Raw genomic sequence first — 1,403 nt, 5'->3', positions numbered from 1 at the left:
TGGAGTTCCGAAACTGCAGAAAAAATTTTACTGCATTTTTCCTTGGCATTCTTCGTAATTCGAAAAAATTTTGTCCAAATCCGATCCGAGCGAGGCATCTATTATTTCTTGACTCACTTGCCATGTGGAGTAAGCGTTCTTGATTATAAACACTTTCTAGGTCTCTTCAAATCCGAAGGCCGAAGCCCAGGGAGCGCCGACGACGACGGCACGAGGCATCTATTATTTCTTGCCTCACTTGCCATGTGGAGTAAGTGTTCTTGATTATAAACACTTTCAAGTTCTCTTCTTCCACCAATGTGGGAGAAAGAGTAAACTTTCTAATTTGGGAGTACACTTTCCATTATAGGGTCTCCTTCTCCTCCACCATTTTATTCTCCATTTTTTTTTCATTCACACTTCTTTCATATACTATGAACCCAACAAGTAATCCTAAAACTAAGCCAGAGTCCAATTGAAAAAGCACTCAATTAGTGTATCTTCAGTAGAATTAATTAGAGTACTTTTACTTAATACACATAATGGTGTACGAATACCACAAAATTTTAATAAAGTTATCTGTCCCTAATTAATATATCATTTCAGGGATAGCCCTGCAGTCATTGCGAAAGACACTTGTAAGGGCTGAAGATAATATTTTCACAAACTTTAGTATATAAATAAGGCCGAGGCTAGGAATGTGTATGCATATATATTCCCAGTTCCAAACTGCATTTTTCCATATACCAACTTCTCTACATGTTCTTATATATTCAGAACATTTTTTAATGTATGTTTGTCCATTTAAAACAATCGCACAAACAGAAGAAGAAGCTTTCTTTTTCTGTTCTTCTAAAGGTTTTCTGTAGTTTGTCTTCCGAATTGTTGAATCTCATTTTTTCCTTATTCCACGAGCCAGTTTGTCCTGATCCACTGTAAACGAACAAAAAGGAAGATATATTTTCATCTAATAGCGAAAGGCTGACCACCATTGATTCAGATAGCTCTAGTCATGTGCACCATGAATGAATCTCGAGAAGAAAGTGAAGATATCATAAGTATAACAAGTGATGAAATGGCTGCAGCAGCCGCCACTATTGAGCTAACGGCTAAACAAAGAGAAGAAGAAAATGTTCCCTCATATTCCTCGTGTAGTACTCTTCAACTTCTAGGACGACTTTCGGTGAATGAGGTACTCCCGTCGTCCCATATTAGTTGTCTACCTTACTAAAAATACTTATATGAAATTACATATCAATTTACAAACCAAGATAAAATTAATTACATTTTTCCATGTCACCCTTAGATTCATTCTGGTTGAAACTAAAAGCAAATTATTTGTGAAATTCTGAAAAAGATTTTTGCATGGTAAGCTATCCTTATTTTATGATTTCTTAAGGAGTGTTTAGAGAGAAAAATTGACT

General features: G+C 35.6%; 1 protein-coding gene across 1 annotated transcript in view; it reads left to right on the top strand.

Annotated features, from left to right (window-relative positions):
• The first annotated feature begins 991 nt into the window (after positions 1-991).
• LOC107841974 (protein DETOXIFICATION 53) overlaps positions 992-1,403 on the top strand; it is a 7,742-nt gene continuing 7,330 nt past the window's right edge. Inside the window, exon 1 of the mRNA XM_016685804.1 lies at positions 992-1,171. Within this exon, the coding sequence (XP_016541290.1) occupies positions 992-1,171 (180 nt within the window). The remainder of the gene's footprint in view (positions 1,172-1,403) is intronic.

This window comes from Capsicum annuum, chromosome 9 (assembly GCF_002878395.1).
Source record: "Capsicum annuum cultivar UCD-10X-F1 chromosome 9, UCD10Xv1.1, whole genome shotgun sequence".
NCBI classification, from domain to species: domain Eukaryota; kingdom Viridiplantae; phylum Streptophyta; class Magnoliopsida; order Solanales; family Solanaceae; genus Capsicum; species Capsicum annuum.
The sequence above is the reverse complement of the archived record's forward strand: the minus strand, read 5'-3'. Positions and strand labels throughout refer to the sequence as shown.